This window comes from Misgurnus anguillicaudatus, chromosome 15 (genome assembly GCF_027580225.2).
Source record: "Misgurnus anguillicaudatus chromosome 15, ASM2758022v2, whole genome shotgun sequence".
NCBI classification, from domain to species: Eukaryota; Metazoa; Chordata; class Actinopteri; order Cypriniformes; family Cobitidae; genus Misgurnus; species Misgurnus anguillicaudatus.
In genome coordinates, this window is record NC_073351.2 from 36971813 (window position 1) to 36993033 (window position 21221).

The window sequence follows — 21221 nt, forward strand, 5'->3', positions numbered from 1 at the left end:
TTGTTTCTGACCATGTCCATCCCTTTATGACCACCATGTACCCATCCTCTGATGACTACTTCCAGCAGGATAATGCACTGTCACAAAGCTCAAATCACTTTAAATTAGTTTCTTGAACACGACAATGAGTTCACTGTACTAAAATGGCCCCCACAGTCACCAGATCTCAACCCAATAGAGCATCTTTGTGATGTGGTGGAACGGAAGCTTTGTGTCCTGGATGTGCATCTCACAAGTCTCCATCAACTGCAAGATGCTATCCTATCAATATGGGCCAACATTTCTAAAGAATGCTTTCAGCAGCTTGTTGAATCAATGCCACGTAGAATTAAGTCAGTTCTGAAGGTGAAACAGAGTATTAGTATGGTGTTCCTAATAATCCTTTAGGTGAGTGTATATCAGATAGAAAGCAATCTTTCAATCACAGTGGATACAACCAAGTCCAGCTCTGCGTGTTTTATCTTTAAATGTAAATGTACACTCAGGACTAAAACGTAGCTTAATGTAGAAAAGTAATTTTGTCACCTAAAACAAACGATTCACTTTAATCATTCAAACACAATTAAAGACGTGGCACTAAAGATCATTTACTGAAAAGAGTTTAATTCTATTAATGATCGGTCAGAAGTTACAGATGGACAAACGCTTCACTATTATAAAAGACACACGTGACGTCACATCAGTTACTGAAGCATGGTCAGGATTATATACATAGTGCAAAAGACAAGTCAATGAAAGTCAATAGAGAGAAAGAGAGAGAGAAAGAAAGAGAGAGAGCTCCATTAGCACCACATTGACTCAAACATGATGGTGCTAACATCAGTTCTGCTACAGTAATCTTATTGCACTGTTTAAGTCTTGCTGCTTCACAACATTTACACTGTTTACATGAGTAAAACAATCATCACTGAAAATCCAGTCTGACTCTCTCACACATTAGTCAATAATTAACCCTTCATAAAGACATTTACCAAGAGATCACATTTAGATTATAACAAACATTATAATGTTAGGAATCCTTCATGTGTTTCCTCAGATCTCTGTTAACACTAAAGATGAATGAAAGAGAAAGTTAAGAGAAGTTACAGAAACATTTCTTTAATCGTCCTGTCACCCAAACATCTACCAATAGAAATAAAGACAACAAAGCAGATTTTAGGTGCATAGAGTGTGATGATAATAATCTGCTCCAAAAATAAGCCTTGTTGTCTTTATAGTGTTATTTGTGTGAGAAATATCCTCATCTCTTGAGATGTCAGTAAAGTCATCGGTTCAGACTGATGTTGATCAGACCCAAAGCAAAAGCACCAGAATACAGTACATGATAAACTCACAGGAAAACAAACCCATTTAACCCAAAGACAAATGATAGACCGGTTGAAATCAGCAGATCCATTTTAATAAAAGCACGATAAATAGAAGCCAGTAAGACTGAATATTAGAAACATGTTATTTACACATCAGGATTCATTAGTTACACAGGAATCGCTCAAGTCTGCTGTTTTTTCTCCACTTTTTGTTAATGGTTTGTTTTTGTTTGAGTTGATTGAGCTGACGGGTAAAACCAAACATAGACAAAAGATGAAAGGTTGTGAGAAATAAGTCTGTGAGTTTAGACACATCAGCGTCTATTTGTGTGCTGGAATGAACTTTATTTCCTTCATTCTCCTCTCACACCTGCTGTGTCACAGAGAAAGATGTTTATCAAAGCAGTGTGGAGATTCTGCTCAACATCTCCATTTGTCTTTCACAGAAGAATGAAAGTCACACAGGTTTAAACAAAATGAGTGTGAGTGAGTGAGAGAATGAAAGAGAGTTGGTGAGTGTTGGTTTGTCCATTAAATTTTCCTGAGTCAATGTTTGTGTTTGAAACTCTGTAATGAACTGAAAGAGAGAGAGAGAGAGAGAGAGAAAGAGAGGGAATGTGCATCAGCCTGTGTGAACGGCAGGTTCCAGCACATCCTTGTCATCGGGCGTCGGTTCCGTCAGGTCAGATGAGTCGAGCTCTTCGTCGCTCACCCGCCCGTCCTCATCTTCATCATCAGTGCTGCCGTCGCTCTGTCTGTGCAGCTGCAGGTTCTCCAGTGTTTTGGAGACCCACGACTCGATCCTGCAGCTGAGCGGCGGCACCTGCACAGAGATGGGTTCAGGTGGGTAGTCCTCTTCCTCCTCTTCCTCCTCCTCTTCCTCCTCCAGCATGCCGGGCACCAGTGTGCTGGTGGTGCTGGTGATGGAGGAGTTGAGGTGATCGCGGCAGCTGCCGTCCAGCGAGCCCGTATCCGTGCTCCGCTGCGATGCCCACTCCAAACGGTCGTCCGTGCGGGACTCCTCTCTCTCTGGAGCTCGAGCGGCCGCTGGGGTCGGGGCAGGTGGCGGCTGCGGGGCGGGCGTGGTGACCTCTGGCTCTCTGATGGCGGCCCTGCCGCTGAGCTCAGACCCAAGTGGTTCAGGGGCGTCTGTGTTCTCCACCATAGTCCTCCAGTTAGTTTCTACAGACACACACAGAGACATAAAAACACATCAGTCACGGATTTATTAACAACTGATCATCGTCTGCATGAACGTCATGAGATGTTTAGGTGGTGGAGACTTTAAGAAGAACAAGACTGAGATTTATAGTCAGTGTAGAAATGTCACACACACACGTGTTAGGTCTAAACATTGATTATTGAAGGTCACCAAATAAGAGTGTTAAGCTCCCATCATCGTTTTTTCTTTAATGTTTGAAAATATTTAGATTTTTGCTCAATGTGTTTTATTTGTGTCCGTTTACTAAACGTAAAAAGTGATTTGCTCCACAGAATGCGGTGTTACCGCAGTAAAACCTTCATTACCGTATTCCTTCTCATTGACTTCTGAGATGGGTTCAGAGATGACACTGCAGAATGAGATGGCGCTGGCAGCAGATGGGTTTCTGGAGTGACCCATGTGATGCGTGACCTTCTTGACGTTCTTCAGAGCCTCCTCAGCCTGCTCCTGCTCCAGAGCGTTCACCATGTCTTTATACGCTCTCCGTGCCTCTTCAGTCAGACACACCAGCTTATTAAACAAATCCTGAACACACACAGTATGAATGTATTAATATAACAGCATGTGTACAAAAGCCTCAGTTGTCTTTGAGTCGTAAATAATTCTGATCAATCAGAGTGTTCTGCATATATGTGACATCACCGTGGTAGGAGGAGCTAATTCGCCGATCGGGAAGAGAGACTCGGTGCACGTGAGATGATTAAGAGTTCAGCAGCTGTATTCAGTTTAGTTAAGTTTCGTTTCGAAGACTAATTTGAGTTGTACTGGGTTACAGTGTGCGTACATATGCAGTAAGTTGTGATTGCTTTATATATATATATATATATATACTCTGTTCGTTAGGTAATCATTAGTCAATGAATGCATAGCATCTGTTTGTTCCACCTGTTTGATTCAGCGTACTTAACAATATTGCTGAGATGTCTTTGTTGTAAGATATTCATTCAAACATATACATTGTACAATATGTTATTATTGCAATTTAGTATTATGATGGGTGCATGTTAGGGCCAATTCACACCGGCTGCGTGGCGTGTGCGTCTCAGCTGCGTGGCGTGTGCGTCTCAGCTGCGTGGCGTGTCCGTTTTTATTTAGGCTCCAATGTTAGGAGGTTTGACAGTTCACAGCCGTGCCTAAAACGCGTGCATGCTAGGAATAGGACCGACGGCTATTTTTCACGCCACACGCAAGCGTCTTGGAAGCGTTTCCAGGCAAAATATATGTCACCTATAGCACGCTTCTGGTATGTACAGACACAGAAAACGCGACGGAACTGACACGCAACAGATACGCCACGCAGCCGGTGTGAATTGGCCCTTATGCAATGATTCTTATTTGCACGCTGCAATCATTAGTATATGTCCAGACATGTTTAGCTGACTTCATGCTGTATTCACGGATTAATGTCGCCCTCTTGTGGACATTCAAACATAAGCACCCATACTTTAGTATTTAGTGTTTCTATTACATTTATATTGTGTGTTATTTAGTTTAATGTTTATTATGGAACATTTGTATATTTATCTTACTAAGTTTATTCTTTAATTCCTTTCAGAAACCACACACATACAACATATGTATAACTTAAAAGTCTTCAGTAAAGCAAACATCAATCAGACGCATTGAGTGCTTCTCTTCAATTAAGAATCATCGCATCATCTCATTCAGTTCTGGCAGACTGCTTACTGTGTTTCACATTTAACATTACAATGAACCCCTCCATTTCAGCATGAATATAAATACACTTCTTGAATCCTCATAATCTGAACAACATCTGCTGTGTCCCAATTCGAACCTGCAAACTTCGAAGACCGATTGCGTCGCAGCAGCATGACTGAAGGTCAGTGAGGCCGTCCCAATTCGAAGGATGCTTAAAATAAAGCCTTAAAATGTGTTCTCTGTGCTGTTAAAGATGGAACAAATGTATCCAGCTATCCCAAGATTCACTGCACGCCTGTAACGGCTGGATATTTAAAATAACAATTAAATAAAAGTGTGTATTTGTCAGAAAACATTCTTGTCACTGGTTTAGTATTATAAGTTATGTTTTGTATTAATATTATTCTGTTTATGTAGTGTATATTTCAAATATTTATTAATTTGATATACTGTTGGTTAGTTTAATCTACATCAACGTGACATATTATTCCAAAAAAATCATCATATTTTTCTGGTTCCATTTTTAATAATGATATAATGATAATAAGTCAGAAATGTCTCAATGCAAATTATGAGTCCTTCGAAGACTAGACGTCTTATTTCAGTTCTCTTTGAAGGATCCAACCCTTGAATTGGGACATAGCTGAAGTGTCAAAGGTCATTAGATTTGTAATATAAACTGTTGTGTCTATTAAAAGTCACAGTAAACCACATATGCAAACATGAGTGAGTGTGTGTGTGTGTGTGTGTGTGTGTGTGTGTGTGTGTGTGTGTGTGTGTGCGTGCGTGCGTGCGTGTGTGCGTGTCTGTGTTTGTGTGTGTGTGTGTGTGTGCATGTGTTTGTGTACCTCTGCACCAGAGAAGTTAAATATTCCCACGACGCTCACAGGCACGAGTTTATTCACACAGCGACCGAGAGCTTTACGTCCCAGAGCAAACACAAATGGGATTTCTTGCTCTCTTGCCATAGCGATGACATTATAAAGAGCCTCATCCAGACCACCTGCACACACACACACACACACACACACACACACACACACACACACACACACACACACACACACACACACACACACACACATTATTCCAAAATATAAACACATGACAGAAACAACACTAACACAGTTATTAGTGCAGACCCTAACCCTAAAGTCTGCTCACATTTGGCCCTGTTGTCTTGATCTGTACCCCTCACTATTCTTTCACAGGTCTGCACATAAACGGCACTAAATCATCTGGACCCGAGCACGTTTCTGTCATTATAACATGTTTTGTTTCAAAGAAAACTAAAAGATAAGTGTTCTCTCTCAACACAATGGAGTCTTCATGGGTCCATATGAAAACCGAGACCCGAGCGGGTTTGGGTCTAAAAGTTTCACATGTTGGGTAACTGTACTGTTTACTGTATAGGTTAATTGGTAAATGTGATATGCATTTAAAATAAAATGAATAGAATTATATAATAATAATTTGTTGACCAGCAAATCATCTCTTATACAGTATGTGACAATCAAAGTCTGTTTTGTGAATCCGGTTCAGGCCTTTAGGAGTCAAACGTGCTCGAGTGCGGGTCAGATCAGACTGTAAACTGTATATATATATATATATATATATATATATATATATATATATATATATATATATATATATATATATATATATATATATATATATATAGTTATTATTAACTCGCTCACCTTTAGCCTGAATCTTCTCACAGTTGGGTGAGATGATGACACACTTGATCTTGTTTAGTTTCATGTGTTTGGTGACCTCTCTCAATCCCATCACCAGTCTTCGCTTGGCTTTGGCTTTACTGGGCTCTTTCTGATAGACACGCTCTTGAAACCGAACCAACTCCTGCAGGAGCAGCGTCACGCTTTCATCGATCTCTTTACTTAACACCTGATTACAGTACTCTCTGAAAGAGACACACAACACTGGATTCACAGCTTCTCCACTCAACATCAAACGATCCCAGACAAATCCCAAAAGCATTTTCAGTGTATGTTCCGTAATCTCGGTCTGAAAAAGGCTTTAGAATCACTGGCCATCATATTAACATCCTCTCCAACATATCAACCGTAATAAATGCCTTACTTTTCATTTCAGACCAGAAAACAAAATTGGCTACAAGTATTGCCCTGTAAACATGAAGAGCTGTGAATATACTTTATGCCCATTTGAACAAGATGTTATATAAGTCTCAGCTGCACCTTGAATATTTCTGAAGAAAAGAGCTGCTTTTATGTCAAACCTATACATGCAAATGAGCGTTCTGTTAAAATAGATCTGATTCATGTGATACGGTATCTTTAGGGCTACACATTGTGCTAACAAACACATTTAGAAAAGCTTTTGGGTAAAAATAACCCATCAGTCTGTGGCTGTGGGGGCAGGGCTTTATCAGTGTGACATCACATTAACAAAGAGAATCAAAACAGCAGCTCTAATGAGACTACTTTGGTTTAATGGGGAATAAATGGGGTGGATTTTAACCACTGATCTATATAAATGACTGGATTGCGCATAGAACGCTTGACGTAACTGTGTGAGGTGAAGCCAGCGCAGAGTTCGAGCCGCCATCTTGGTATACCCAACCGGCAGAGAGCGTCATTGACTTCCATTCAAAATCATGATCAAAATTTACCCCATTTACAGCGTATCAGTTACACAAGGTTAATTTTTAGGATATGTGTACGTTAATTATTTGTTAATTCTGGTGTTATTTGCAATATTTATGTTTTAATCGGGCAGGATAATGGATTTACAAAAAACCGTTAAGGTGAGTGTGTCTGTTGCATTTGTTAATGACACGGGTATAAATAAAGTTTTTTTTTGACATTCAGCTACACGGTGACGGTCAGCGTTATTTCTCTAAATAAGTTTAGGTAACTTGTAAGTTTAGATAACATAATTACAAAACTAGCAAATTATTGCATGCACATACGGTACAAAGCATGATTATTTATTTAGAATTCAGAATGAGCAGGTTTGTCATTAATACTAAATATGCTGCGGTCTGTCTGCTGATCTGATACTGTAATGAAGATGAATGTATAATAACTGTTTAAAACGCAAAATGTACAACTTTCAGTAAATAACTATTTACATGCTTTGAACGTTTGTGTTGTAATAATGTACAGGGTAACTTCACATATAAAAACGAAGACGAGTAAAGTGATGTTTTATCATTAAAATCTGACAACGTCCATTGATTTAATAGAACGTTTGGGTATACCAACATGGCGGCGCGGTGGCTTCACAAGTGTGACGTCATGCGCAATCCAGTCATTTATATAGATCAGTGATTTTAACCCTAAATGTGGGTGGATTTTTGTATTGTAGGGTGGTTGTGTTCACACACTGCCAACACACATTTATGTCCAAACACCTTGTCAAAGTGGATTTTGCATAATTTAATATAATCATACAGTGTCTCATACACACCTTGACCAGACCAATGGACTTAAAACAACATGTGTGTTGTGTGTTTGTGTACTTACTCTCTGAACCTGCGGCTGTGTATCTTGGTAATGGCAGATGTAGCCATAGGGCTGCCGATGCCCGAGCTGCCAGGTGATCCCTGAGATACAGGTGTGATGCTGTACGGAGAATTCTGACTCGCTGGAGACAACGACGCATCGCTGGGCACGCTCAGACCGTTCTCTACAAAACACACACACACACACACACATTCATAAATAATCACTCTTTAATCAGGATATATAATGCACATGTTTGTGTGTGTGTGTTATAGATGATGTACCATCCTGTTCCTGTGTAAGGGTATCAGCGTCTCTCTGATCTTCAGCTCCAGACACACTCTGATCTGTCGAACTCTTGCCTTTCTTCACCTCACGCTCCTGCAGAATTATCTACAGAGAGAGATAGAGAGACACACAGGAGTTAATGTTGTGTGATGATGTCATTTCTGCTCACGTTCAGTGTCATGTGACGTTCTTGAGCACCTTCTTCATGGCGGTGGTCTTCTTGACTTTGGGAATCTCTCGTTCTTTTCCTCTCTTGACACGAGGAGCAGTGGAGTCCAGGATGTTGTGTGGTGGGGTGTATGAATGTTTGACGGCTGATAATGAAGTGTTATCTTTAGTGTGTAGAGCTCCTACTGTCCCAACTGAAAACACACACAAACATCAAACTGAATATTTTCATTTCATTCATGTGTAATGTGTGTGTGTGTGTGTGTTAATGTGTGTGTACCTGTGTACGTCAATGGTTTGGTGTTGTTCAGCTGTCGTGCCTTCATAGCCTGTTGTTGTTTCTCAAGTGCTGCCAACATGTCTCCCAGATCTAACTGTACTGGAGTCCTGCTCTTCTTCCCTGCTGCTTTGGAGAGCGCCTCCTTTCCACACATACACAACACATTTATCTCAATCAACACTGAGCTTTAATACTAACAGAAGCTGTGATGGTGTCTCTCTCTGTGTGTACCTGAAGTTTCTTCTGCTCCATACTGATCTCTGAATACTCCTGTGCTGTGGCCAGAGCAGCGGCGAGAGCTTTCTTCCTCTGACTCTTTGCTCTTTTGGGTACTGAGCTGGTGATGGGAATGGGTGTCTGTACAATGCTGATGGGTGAATTCTCTGGAAGGTTATCCAGCTGAAAACATTTTTTTAAATATAGGATTAGCAAAGGCGCTCTCTGTTTATATTTCAAACAGAATTGCATTACGCTGCCTATGAAGGCTGTCTGAATGTGTTTCCCAGAGCTGTGTTCATGCTGCCGAAGTCAGTGAGTACGTTTACATGCACAGAATAAGCGGATAACTATCAAAAATCTGCTTATTAACTGTTTTCATGCGTTTACATGCAAATCAATAAACCGGCTACGCAGACAACTGCGTTTACATGGGACTTGGAGATTTGTCAGGTTTCTCGCAGGTAGTGACGTCATCGCCTATAGTACATAATAGTTGATAAAAAAGCAGACGGCATATCTGTCTTAAGCTATATTGTTTTATCTCTTTTCGTGTCTCCAGAACCTGTAAATTTAACATCAGTTTTTATTTTCGCAGTTTCTCTGCCAACTGCTTTAGTCGAGGAGAGACTTTTATGCGTTACTTTGCGCTTACTTCCGCGTCTGACGATTATCTTTCACACGCCTAAGCTTTCAGACGCAGCCGTAGCCAAAATATTTCTGGTAATAACCTTTTTTTCTTCTGATTGGCTTTACGGTTAGGGTTATATCACCACATGTTGGTTTTGGGTGCTCTTGACAGCACTTATCATGTTTTTGTGTTTTCATGTGGATTTGTACTGCACAGCATTTTGAACCTTTGTCCTACACATCACATATCAGGGACATGTCGCACATTTTTATCAGAGTTGTTTTTTAATTGTCATGTTAAAACATGCATGCGTTCCTTAAAATGTCTTAAAAATGTGCAATAGTTTCTCCACTATTTGACAGAACAAGTGTCACACAAATGTTAAGAGTGTCCTAACAATATACTGCTACTATATATATATATAAACAGAATTTACTGTATAAATACATTTTTGCAATGATTAGTTAAATGTGGTGATCAAACACTTATAATGATGTGACAAAGATATCTAACATTTAACATCTAACTTTATTATCCAAAATGAGTAAACTTCGTTTATTATAAATAACTTGGTGAATGGCGCTACATAAAATTAACTTTATTATTATTATTATTAATATTAGTGTGCATCAGTTTAAATGCGTAATTTCTCCCACTCGGAAGTGGACAAAAGAGACGGATTGTAAACGGGAATGTGTCTCTCTCATCCACTTATAATCAAATCAACCAAATCGGTCTTATTTCCAGGTGTAAAGATGTTGTGAAGACAGCGCTTGACTGTTTTGTCTGAACACGAGATCACTGACTGAAGTAAAAGGGTTCCCTACTGAAAAATTCAGCTAAGACCAGCATAGGCTGGTAACTGGTTTAGCTGGTTTAATGTGGTTTACGCTGGTCCTCCCAGCCTGACAAGTCCAGCTAGACCAGCTTAAAAAGTGACCAAAAGCTTGCTACACCGGCAAAACCAGCTTCCTACACCAGCAAAACCAGCTAAAACCAAGCTGGATTTTTCAGTAGGGTTTGCTGGTGTCACTGCAGTGTTTCTCCAGTAGCAAACAATGGAGCACTCTTAACTGGACAAACAACTACATCATTTACAAGCATTTTATTTGTTAAACATTCATATCTGCTGAGGCATATACGCCAATACAGATATATCTGCCAGAGGCTCGTATCAACCGATAAAATCAGCAAAATGTTAAACATTATATTATATCACAGTTCTAAGTTATCTTTAAATGTTTTAATATAACGTCCCACACAACCTTACTACTCCTCACACATTTGGTAGGTTGGATTGTAGTTAAACAAGTGGACAAAAAGTTTTTAAAACCATATTTGTGTGAACGAGATTTCTTTTAATAAAACACTCACCAGTAGGGCTGGGCCGGTTTGTATTTTTTTTTTTACCGCGGTTGGTAATCAACAAATTCCCGCGGTTTTGCGGTTTATTGGCAAGACAATGAGTTAAATAACATGCATGATTTATTTATCTTCAATACAAAACACGTGCAAATTACTTAAGGAACATGTAAAGTGAATATTATTTCCTTCCACATTTCTTTAATTTCAACATTCAACAACTTGAACAATTAATATTATCAGTTAAAAAAAATGTTAACGCATTGTGCGTGTCCACACATGCCGACAGACATTTCGCCACTTTTCTATCCTTAATTTGTGAATAGCCTGTAAATGACGCAAATTATTGCTGCCCTGACGGTCTGGTAAAATAACCATTTGTATGAGAAATCACTTGAAGTGCATATGTGTCCGTGCTTGAGTATAGCTGGGAAGCTGCATGGAGACGCGTGTGTGTGTGCAAGATGACGCGGTCCGTCTGTCTCGCGCGCACCCGGGCAGTCCGCCTCTGTCTCGCGTGCTCGGACAGACCGCTTCTTTCCTCGACCCTTACCATAAACATCTGTCTTTTTCCACAAACAGAGAAAGAAGACGCAAAAGCAAAACTTTTTGAAATGTGTACTGCTGTAGAAATGGCCACTGTTTTAGGCTAGATGAAAAAGAGACAATCTAACCTCTTTGGATATTAATCCTCGGACTGATCGCGTGCTCTTTATGTTGCGTGAAAATTTGATAATGTATGAAACCTGATTCTGTTGTTGATCTGTTGCGACTGTTTGCACGTTCAAATTAGATAAAATGTTTGTATTACTTTAAATGAGTGACAGACAACGTCACCTGTATTTCTACTCAATGACAATTTAATATTAAAATCATATCATTTAATATTCAGTTAACAAGTTGCGGTTGTTAACAAGCTGCGTGTATAATATCCCCACATATACACACAAGTGCAGACCAAGTTTTTTTTTTTTGCGGTTATGACGGTGAGGAGCTTAGAGCCGCGGCATGGGTCACGTGACCGCGGTATGGCGGTAATCCGGTTACCGCCCCAGGCCTACTCACCAGGGTCTTGGGCAGTTTGGGCTGTGCTGGCTCTGGTTTACTACGTTGAGCAGCGCCACCTGTGTTCAGATCAGGAAACTCCTCTTCATCCTACAAGCACACACACACACACACACACACACACACACACACACACACGAACACACGAACACACGAACACACACACAATACACAGACAGACAGGTAGAGTATACATTACTACAAAGTAGTATGTTATTTGTTTATGTGTGTGTGTGTGTGTGTGTGTGTGTGTGTGTGTGTGTGTGTGTGTGTGTGTGTGTGTGTGTGTGTGTGTGTGTGTGTGTGTGTGTGTGTGTGTGTGTGTGTGTGTGTGTGTGTACCTGAAAGTAGAGTGGCTCAGGTGTAAGGTGTGTATTGTGAGTCTCTGGAGTGTTGAGTGCTGACACATGCTGTGATCTCCTCTGGACTCCTGCACGACCTCCAAAACTCGGCTGAATCTCCGGCTGAAATCAGAATCATCAACAGATATCAGATCATGATGTGACCCTCGTGTGTGGTGTGATTGTGATGCGTGTCTGATGTCGAGCTCTACCTGCGTATAGTTCCTCTGCTCAGGGGTCCCTCTGCCGCCTCTCTGGTAGGACACAGATCTGTCCGTCCATGGTTTCTGGATGTTGTGCGATCCAACATTTCCCCAGCTAACCGCTGTAAAGACACACACACGGTTAAACACGCTCATCAAAGTCACTCATCAGACTTCAGCTGGGCACAATACAACTTACCTGTCATGACACTTGCGTCCACAGCCTGCACACACACAGAGAAACACACAGACACACATAGAGAGACACACAGAGACACATATGTGAGAACAGCCGAGTTAGACACATTACAATAAGACAAAAGCTGAAACAGAGATGTGAGGTGTTATATGTACCACCGCAGTTGTCTGTTGACCGGTTGAAACGCTGACACCTCCCTGGTTGTGTTTGGGGCTGCAGTAGCCGCTGTCACTGTCGATGTCGGCCTCGCTGGCTCCGTGCTCACTGGATGACTCTTGTTGTGATGTGCGCCTGCGTCGGGCTTTATTCTTCCATTGCAATGAATTCGACTGATCGGATCTGCCGCACGCCTCGCCTGGAAAATCTGAACAAGCACACAAACAAACAATCTGTGTCACTCCACAAACACTGCTGTCCATTATAATGTATTAAGTTGTGTACTTCTGGGTCCTTTCTGTTGGCTATGAATCAGGTCAAGGTTAAAGGTCAATTACCCGTCTGCTGTGCAGCATCCACCAGCAACACTGTCTTGGATCTCCCATCAGGTCCAGCTGCCCCTACTTCCTTCTGTACCGCCACACTCCGCATCACGGGGCGCTTGACTCTCATTGGCTGAATCACCGGCTGCTGTACGCAAAAGCAAATGACACATCAGCATTTGTTTAAACTATTTGAATGTGTCTGATAGGTGCCATGTAACTTTGAGCTTTCATTTCTCTGTGACTGTGTCTGGAAAAGAATACTACTACATTACTAACTGTACAGTACATATTCTGTGTATACTTAATAAATATAGTAAAATAGTATATCATTGTGCTAAAACTGTTGTCACATGACCTCATTATTCATCACGTTTAACTCGGCGAGTGGAAAAAGATCATGAAAAATCATTGTTCACATCACTGGAAATCAAGTTGATCCAGTTGCATTGTGGGTATTTTATGCAGTGCGCATTTAGGAGTATGCAGTATTTCATTAAAAATATCATATTCGGTAGAGATGTGACAAGACACAAGACGAGACACGAGATTGGGTTCATGAGACCGAGACGAGACTTTTAGACTTTTTAAAGGAGGGTGCATGATCTCTGAAAGCCAATGTTGATATTTGAAATCACCTAAACAAACACGCCCCTACCCCAATAGAATCTGGACCTTCTTTTGATAGACCCACCCCACACACACGCAACCCAGACAACGATATCAGTTAGTAGACACGCCTCTTACTGCTGATTGGCTACAAGTGTGTTTTGGTACTTGGACCGACTCCCTTTTCAAGTGTTTTTCAAAAATCATGCACCCCGCCTTTAATATGTAGCCTATGTAATATTATTTATTATAACAAATGCCTGCAGAGGGCGTAGCAGACTCACTAATGTTATCTTTACTTTCACTTTAGATTGAGAAAATGCTTACTTCCAGCCAAACAACGTTTAATACCATTTAAATCTTCAATATTCATTCAATACTTTTGAACCGAAATGATACAACCACTGTGATTCTTGATCAAGAGCATGCAGACATTAAATCATCATCTCAGAGTAACTGTGTTTACACCAGATGCGAGTTCAATGATTTGCGCGAGTAGATTACATACAAAGTCAATGCAAAGACGCGATCAGACGCGTCCTCGCGTGGGGCGATGCAAATGACACGATATGGGCGGTGCGTTTTCCGTGAAAACATGCACTATTTGCCTCAAACGCGTCTTCGCCCAAGTTGAAAATATTCAACTCGAGGGAAAAATTTGCATGACACGAAGTTAAATCCTGCGAGTAATCTAGAGTGTGCAACGCAATGTGATTGCACGCTTCACGTTTGGTGTATAAGGGTTTAATCTGCTGAGACTGATCAACAGACAAACACAACACATCTCAGACTTTATATAAGTTCTCAAACAAACATTATTAGAAACACAAACAAAACAGCACACGCACTAAAAGACAGAAAACAATGCAGGCACTGGAAAACTTTATGCTAATATCAGGAGACAGCGTTTCACCTTCACAAGAAATATGGTGACATAATTAATATCATGAGACATTTTAATCTCACTGCACGAGATCTCGTCACACCCCTAATATACGTTCATTTACTGCATTGACCACTTTAAAAATTTGAGCCTCTTGTGTATGCTGGTTTAGGTGCTGATGTGTACCTTGTGCATGATGGGCACTCGTGAGACGCCTCTCCCTCTCTGACCCTGTGCTACCGGTCTGTCGCTGCAGTCTGATACAGAGTTTAATGCGCCGGCCTGCAGCGGCCCTGCGTACGGCCCGGGGAACGGCTGGTAGAAACCCACCACAGGAGGACACGGCGTGGGCATGACGGCATGATAGTATGTGGCGTAATCGCTGTTGACGGGGGCTTGAGGGGAGGACAGGATGGGGTACGCTAGGTACGGTCCACCTGGGCTCGGGTTCACCTGCGGCCATCGGTGATCTCCGCTGTACACGGGCAGCTGCCGGCTGAATGACTGATTACTGCTGAGAAAATATACAGAGACATTAACAGTTTCCATTTAAAAGACCACAGCAAATATTATTATAAGAATAACAAATACATGAAAATGCCATGATGAGATTGAGTGATGACGCAAAGATTCATTGAAATAAACCATTTGAATTGATCCAGAGACATGAATGAAACTTACCAACACATCTTAAAGGATAATTCCGGTATTTAACACTTTGAGTCTCATTTTTGTTTTGTTTTGGATGAACTACAGTGATGGACACAGAAATTTTGACAATGGGTCGTGTCTTGAGTTTTTGACTAATTTAGAAGCGTCTCTTGACTGCTTCAGAATGGAAGTCAATGACCATGTACAAACATGTCATTAAAACAACACTTAACATTCATTTTCAAAACTGTACTACTCACCGAGTGGTTCGTGGTGTTCGTTGATGATTAAAAACAAATATATTGGCGCAATGTATGATGTCAATCCGTGTTATTTGCTATAGTGGAACTATTTTTTCAGATACCTCACAACCGCGTATATACTTCCGCTCTATATTTGAGTCTGAAGCATGAATGAACGTAGTCCAACAAACTGTAATAAAACGGTAGCATACTTTTAAAATCAAGTTTATTTATAACACTTACACCATAAACATCAAATTCCACACATCCAATATGTTTTTTTTTCATCGGCAGAACAATACAGAAGATATTTTGCAGAAACCCCAGTGCTCCGTCATGCAAGTCAACAGATCCGCACACTTTAAGAGCTAAAGCATATATATCCAATACAACAATAATCCCCCATAACTCCGTGTGACATATTGATGTCTTGTGAAGCAAATCAATCAGTTTTTGCAAGAAACTGAATGTTATTTACAACATTATTAGCGTGAATGCCAAAGCAGGAAGCGTATTTTCCGTTTGAGGCGATCTCTTGCACTGGTGAAGTTTGGTGGCTGTTGGCTATGGATGTTGGTCTCTCTGCGCCACCTATAGAGCGGGAGCGTGAAGCGCACTTCCTGCTTGGCAAAAGCTCTGCATTAACGCTGTCAAATATTTATATATATATATTCGAATCTCAAAACTGAAAATCGAATGTCAACCCACGGAACAAATATTCTGGTCCAGCCCTACAAATATGGGAAAAATTTCTTCTGAGAGAAACCGAGCGAAAAAACTACAACCACATGTAAACAGACCCTTTTCTGTTTCCCGGCGGCGGAGTGATATATCAGCGAGCAAACAGTCTTCCAAGAGAAGTCAATGGAATTTTACAAAATGCCAAATAAAACACGACAGAAACTGTATTTCGCTACACAACTTGTTTTTGGTCATCAACGAACACCACAAACCACTCGGTGAGTAGCACAGTTTTGAAAATGAACGTTAAGTGTTGTTTTAATGACATGTTTGTGCATGGCCATTGACTTCCATTCTGAAGCAGTCAAGAGACGCTTCTAAACGAGTCAAAAACTTAAGACACGACCCATTGTCAAAATTTCAGTGTCCATCACTGTAGTTCATCCAAAACAAACCAGAAATGAGACTCAAAGTGTTAAATACCGGAATTATCATAACTTCATATAACTTCATGGCCAATATAATGATTAATGTATGGTATAGGGGTCAACCGATTATCAATGTTGATATCAAGCATTTTGCAGAAAGTAATTTAATTTTGAAATGCGCTGTTTGGCTCTGATGCAGCCCAGAATTTAGTGCGAGCCATCAGAACACAACACTAGAGCAAGGCCCGCCCACCACCCATCTGATTTGTTGGAAGTCACAGTTGACTCTTAGGGCGCACTTACACTATCCAAACCAAACCACGCTCCGGCGCGTTTGACCCCCAAAGCCTGGTTTGTTTGACAAGTGTGATCGCTCTGTTCCGCGCCCGGGCGTGGATCGGTTAATCGCACCGTGGCCGGGATGCAGAGGTGGGCCGGAGCACGGTTCACTTGGCTCAGGCGCGGAAGGCTGTGGTGTGAGCGCGATTCAAAAGGTGAAGACGTCAGCTGCGCGACCACTCACCTTCATCTGCCGCCATGAAACCTTTTGATGCGCGCAGCGTGGTTACGTGAATAACCGAGCTGCGCACGTGACAGATCAACTAAGCAATATGATGACATGTGAGAGGGCTGTCTGTAATCGCGCACCAAACGACTCCGAATAAAAAACACAGACTTATCATTACGGTGGGTTCCAGTGTTAAGAGAGAGCTTTACTTCCTGCATCTTAACGACGAAAGCGCGCCCGGACTCGGATCGATAAAAAGTACAGTGTGAGTGCGTGCAGCTGGGGGAGTAGGGAGGGGTGACAATCGCGCTGGATCATGGTTTGATTTGGTTTGGATAATGTGAGTGCGCCCTTAAAGGTAAAGAAGCATCAGATGTTGCAATAAATCACAATCCACTAAACTGAAGTTGCAAAACATCTCAATATAATCAGGGCCTGGATTTCTGCGCAGCTTTGGGGGTTTAAAGGACCATCCCAGTAAATAGTGAACACGCACACACACTCTGCACTTCCTCCAATTGAAAGTGAACAGGAAAGAAAAGAGGGCGGATCCCCTGAAGATAAAGACAATTATCACACACATAGATGTCAATCACCTTACAGGAATGATGTGTGTGTGTGTTTGTGTACCTGTTGTTCTGATTCTCCTGTACAAATGGGTAGCAGGTGATCAGATAGGAGGGGATTTGTGTGGGCTCAGCTCCACCCTCACCGCACAGACTCATGGGTAATAATGAAGGATCAACACCTTTCTTCTGAGGAATGAACGGCTCGACTTCAGCTGAGAGCTTCACATCCTGAAAACAAACAGATACTCCTGATGAGTTATAAAGACATAACAACAGATCTTATGCTATATTTACATTAGTGTTTACACGCATGGCATGCACACTTTAGACCTTCATAAACACAGACTTTTATAAATGACATATGCTGTAGTATATATAGTGTTATAAGTGCTGAGTTTTGCTGTATAAAGTTCAGTTATGACATTCAACACAAACGAGTGAGAAAGTTAAAACAGTTATAACACTGTAACTACAGAGCTAAACTATTATTATAGAAATACAACATCATTTATGAGTTATAGGAATGATGTGACTAGAGATTTGCATTGCATTTCGGTCTGAAAAACGAATACCACATTGGTTAGGGGCAGTGCCTATTTGTCATGTCCATAATGCTAAGATTTTCATTTAAATGCTGCTTTGAAAAGTAATGTTGATGAAATTACAAAGGGAAAATAAACTCAGCTAGTTTATTAATGAAGCATCATCAAATCTTATGAAAAGAATAAACTGAAACACACTTATAAGTTTTTAGACAAGCAGTAAACTCATCACAAGTCTCTGTGATGAACACAAAGATACAAACAAGTGAGATGATGTTAGAGTCTGTAAAGCAGACAATTATAGATTTTACACCTCAAACACGGCTGAAGTGAAGAACACAAGTGTGAAATCCTCTCGACGTCATAGCTGCTTTACTATTAACATGATTCTTATTTTAATGAATGAATTTATGTGATTATTAAAAACCTGACAGATAATTTCATGAGCTGACTCTGATCTGAGGATCTACACAGATGTTATTGAGAGGCTGAAACTGAAGAAAACACAGTAATGATCTGGACCAGAGAAGCATTTACAAAAAATATACATAAAACACCTAAAAACAATATGATGACCGTCAGACTGAATACATGAACAGAAACAATGTGCATCTGATGCTTAGGTCCAAAGTAGTGTGTGTGTGTGTGTGTGTGTGTGTGTGTGTGTGTGTGTGTGTGTGTGTGTGTTAGGACTGAATGGAGTGTGTGTTATAGTATATAGCAGCAATTGTTAGTCTGAAGGTGGTAGGCGGAGCTTTGTATGCTCTTCCGATTATGACATCACACACAACTGAGTAGATCTTCACAACTCTCTTCACCAATCAGACCACTGCAAATAAGGCATCAGTGATCACATCTAAACATGCATACATTTACCAGTCATACTCATAACACACAAACACCTGACCCTACACATCACACTCAATACTAAAGAGAAAATGTCTTATGTGATACTTGCTAAATGATGTGAAATCTATGAACTATATGCTTTACATTTGTAAAATCAATTTGAATAAGTATAATATATATTTAAACACTGAAAACTCAAAAACATTTATATTTCATCAGTATAAACCCTTTGTTATGTAACCTCTATTACCCTTGAACCCATGATCCTAACAAACTTTACAGCTTGAATCAGATCAACATAACAGATATAAGTGTCAGTAAACACACAGGCAGACTACATCATGCTTATCTCAAACAATCTAAGTTCAATACATCATAAAAACTCATGTGCTGTTTGTTCCCTCGAGGATAGTTTTCATCTCCAAGATATTTACAAGCATGTTTAGATTACACCATCTAAGCATCATCAAATTAGCCATTATCTTTAATAGGGGTGCATGCAGAGGGGGCGGGGCTTGTGCAGAACTGATATGAATGCGCCATTCAACTTCCGTGGCAATGAGTTTTTGCGTGCACATATTTTGTGTGGGTCTTAAGATAAGAACTGACAGTAAAGCAGACAAATAAATAAAGAGTGAGAGAGAATCGATGGCACTGTGTTTTTTCTTCCGGGGGCTGAACAACACACACGTTTCAGACACTTTTGTCTTTTCAGCATTTCTGTTTCAAGATTGTGTGAGGAATACAGAGGCTTTATTGTCATGAAGAGAGAGAGAGAGAGAGAGAGAGAGAGAGAGAGAGAGAGAGAGAGAGAGAGAGAGAGAGAGAGAGAGAGACTGATCTTAATCTGTTCTTATACCAAGACTGATGCCTAAAGTCATTATACTCGACAAATTTTGAGCATTTTTGAGAATTGCAGGGTCAAGAAAAAATTGACAAGAGAAACAAAATAAAATATCACAAAAACTTTCATCAGAAGGTTCGTGCAACACAATGAAACACTGAAACAGGACAGAAACTGAGCAGGTGACACACAAACACGTAAAGAATGTAATGAATGCAGAAAGACGAGACTGATCAGATACCAGCATCATACACACAAACACAAACACACACACAATAATCATTTAAACACAAAATAAATCATCGATTGTCTGATGAATGATTTTGTAACAAACACATTGCACAAGTATTAACTATTAATGCAGCCAAATACTGTATACGTGAGACGTCATTAAGATGTTGTGTATTTGTGTGTGTATGTGGAGGGATGAAGAATAGTGTTGTGTGCTTTTTATGACACGCGCTAATGATCAACATACAAGCTAATACATGATGAAGAAATACCGCAGTCGACGTCTAAATAACACTGACACTTTTCAGACGTGTATAAACATTACACCAAATTCGACTATTAGATCGTCAACATTGTAGCTGAATACTTTATAGTCTGGGATCATTATAATCGACGGAATTCTCCCGCGGGTTTTATGAAACTGTCGGGTAACATTTATTATCCCCGCAGATTTGATCAAAGTCTTTTAATTGTCATTTCATTCTGTGCTTTTGGACTTTAATCCGCTCGCGATGCTATTGCTAATGCTAATAAGACGAGAGCGGATGTTTGTCGCGTCCGTCCGTGTGTCATTACATCGCGTTACCTTTCTTTCGCCACTGTCCATCTCGTCCGCTGACACCGGAACCGAGCCGCGTGCAGCTGTCAGGTCTTCATGAGAACGCGCATGATCCGGTACTGCTCCGGTTCTGATGTCCGTCACTGGTTTACCGACTGACTGACTGACTGACAGACACTCATCTGGGACGGAAGCTGCGGAGGGTCAAGACCGAAACGCGTTCGGGCAGTGACGTCACGCTGCCGTAAGGGGGCGCTCCAGACCATATTCAACACAGTGACACACACACACGCACGCACGCACGCACGCACGCACGCACGCACACACACACACACACACACACACACACACACACACATATGGAAGATGCAGGTGTGATTATTCTATATTAATAAATCGCCTGAGGTTTTGTCTAATTTCTATCAACAAGCTTTTGTTTAACTGGAAACGTAGCTATGTATGTAAACATGCAGTGTTGGGAAATAACACTGATATTACAGTCAAACATATCATTTACAGAGTTGGATGGAACAGAAGAATATATATTAATGTATTTAACTAAGTCAATCTACTTTTTTATGATGATTGTAAATGGGAATGTCCTGTTATAGATTTAAATGTATTATTAAAGCCATTCCCACAGGTTTGCCAATGCTAAGGAGAACTATTAAAGGGGTCATATTATGAGATTTTTAAGATCTAAAATAAGTCTTTGGT

General features: G+C 40.7%; 1 protein-coding gene across 4 annotated transcripts in view; it reads right to left on the reverse strand.

Annotated features, from left to right (window-relative positions):
* Positions 1-583: 583 nt before the first annotated feature.
* Positions 584-21221, reverse strand: part of secisbp2l (SECIS binding protein 2-like) — a 37220-nt gene continuing 16582 nt past the window's right edge. The window contains exons 1-18 of one of the 4 annotated variants that reach the window (XM_073853920.1): positions 20532-20700; positions 17541-17707; positions 14587-14911; positions 12924-13056; positions 12585-12793; positions 12430-12454; positions 12240-12352; positions 12028-12150; positions 11687-11776; positions 8644-8811; positions 8413-8554; positions 8163-8326; positions 7961-8069; positions 7695-7860; positions 5889-6106; positions 5037-5191; positions 2835-3054; positions 584-2489 (exon numbers count right to left, since the gene is read on the reverse strand). In XM_073853920.1, the coding sequence (XP_073710021.1) occupies positions 1930-2489; positions 2835-3054; positions 5037-5191; positions 5889-6106; positions 7695-7860; positions 7961-8069; positions 8163-8326; positions 8413-8554; positions 8644-8811; positions 11687-11776; positions 12028-12150; positions 12240-12352; positions 12430-12454; positions 12585-12793; positions 12924-13056; positions 14587-14911; positions 17541-17707; positions 20532-20552 (3108 nt within the window). In that variant the 5' untranslated portion in view covers positions 20553-20700 and the 3' untranslated portion in view covers positions 584-1929. Of the gene's footprint in view, positions 2490-2834; positions 3055-5036; positions 5192-5888; positions 6107-7694; positions 7861-7960; positions 8070-8162; positions 8327-8412; positions 8555-8643; positions 8812-11686; positions 11777-12027; positions 12151-12239; positions 12353-12429; positions 12455-12584; positions 12794-12923; positions 13057-14586; positions 14915-17540; positions 17708-20531; positions 20701-21221 lie in introns of those variants that run through there. The other 3 variants (XM_073853921.1, XM_073853919.1, XM_073853922.1) reach the window with 3 other exon arrangements.